This window comes from Buceros rhinoceros, unplaced genomic scaffold (genome assembly GCF_000710305.1).
Source record: "Buceros rhinoceros silvestris isolate BGI_N320 unplaced genomic scaffold, ASM71030v1 scaffold15423, whole genome shotgun sequence".
NCBI lineage: Eukaryota > Metazoa > Chordata > Aves > Bucerotiformes > Bucerotidae > Buceros > Buceros rhinoceros.
This window is the reverse complement of record NW_010405512.1, coordinates 7,061-7,762: the sequence shown is the minus strand read 5'-3', so window position 1 is coordinate 7,762 and position 702 is coordinate 7,061. Positions and strand designations below refer to the sequence as shown.

General features: G+C 58.8%; 1 protein-coding gene across 1 annotated transcript in view; it reads right to left on the bottom strand.

Annotated features, from left to right (window-relative positions):
• The window catches only part of GUK1 (guanylate kinase 1), a 7,992-nt gene that overhangs the window by 1,429 nt on the left and 5,861 nt on the right, over positions 1–702 (bottom strand). Inside the window, exon 5 of the mRNA XM_010133771.1 lies at positions 330–414. Coding sequence (XP_010132073.1) covers positions 330–414 — 85 coding nt within the window. The remainder of the gene's footprint in view (positions 1–329; positions 415–702) is intronic.

Genomic DNA, 702 nt, shown 5'->3' with positions numbered 1-702 from the left:
GGCTGTCGCAGGCTGCCCCGGGCGGTGCTGGAGTCCCCATCCCTGGAGGGGTTTCCTAGCCGTGTGGAGGTGCTGCTGAGGGCCAGGGGGGACCTGGCAGTGCAGGGGAACGGGGGACTCAATGATCTTAAAAGTCTTTTCCAACTAAAACAATTCTGAGCTGTGTGATTCCACCATGTGAAATCAACCATGGGATGCTTAGACCAAACCGGGCTCGTGTCCAAGCCCTGCCAGCGCTCCTTGGAGAGCACAAGTCAGACCTTCACGCAAAGACCAGCTCCTCAGTCACCAGCACATCCCCTCCCCCTGCGTGCACCCCCTGCACTTACTAAGTTCCAAATCTACACGGGCCGCAGCCAAACGCTTCTGTAAACTTTCTTCTGTCTCGGTCTTCCGGTCACGTAGTCTTTTTTCCTAAGTCCCAACGACAAACATGTTAAAGAAACGTGTGTTCCGAAGCACCACCTACCCCTGCGCCAGTGCTGCTGCCCGCCGGACCGTGAGAGAACCCTCTGCAAAGGGCGAGGAGCCGCATTTACAGCCAAGCTGGGCTGGGCTCACGGTGCCCTACCCAGAGCTCAGCTTCCCAGGCCCTTTCTCCCCGCTCTGACACCTGGTGCTGTTGGCTTCCTCCACCACAAACCCACTGAGGAACCAGACTGCCTGACCTGAGAGCAAGGGGCAGGGCCGGGAGTCGTGGCC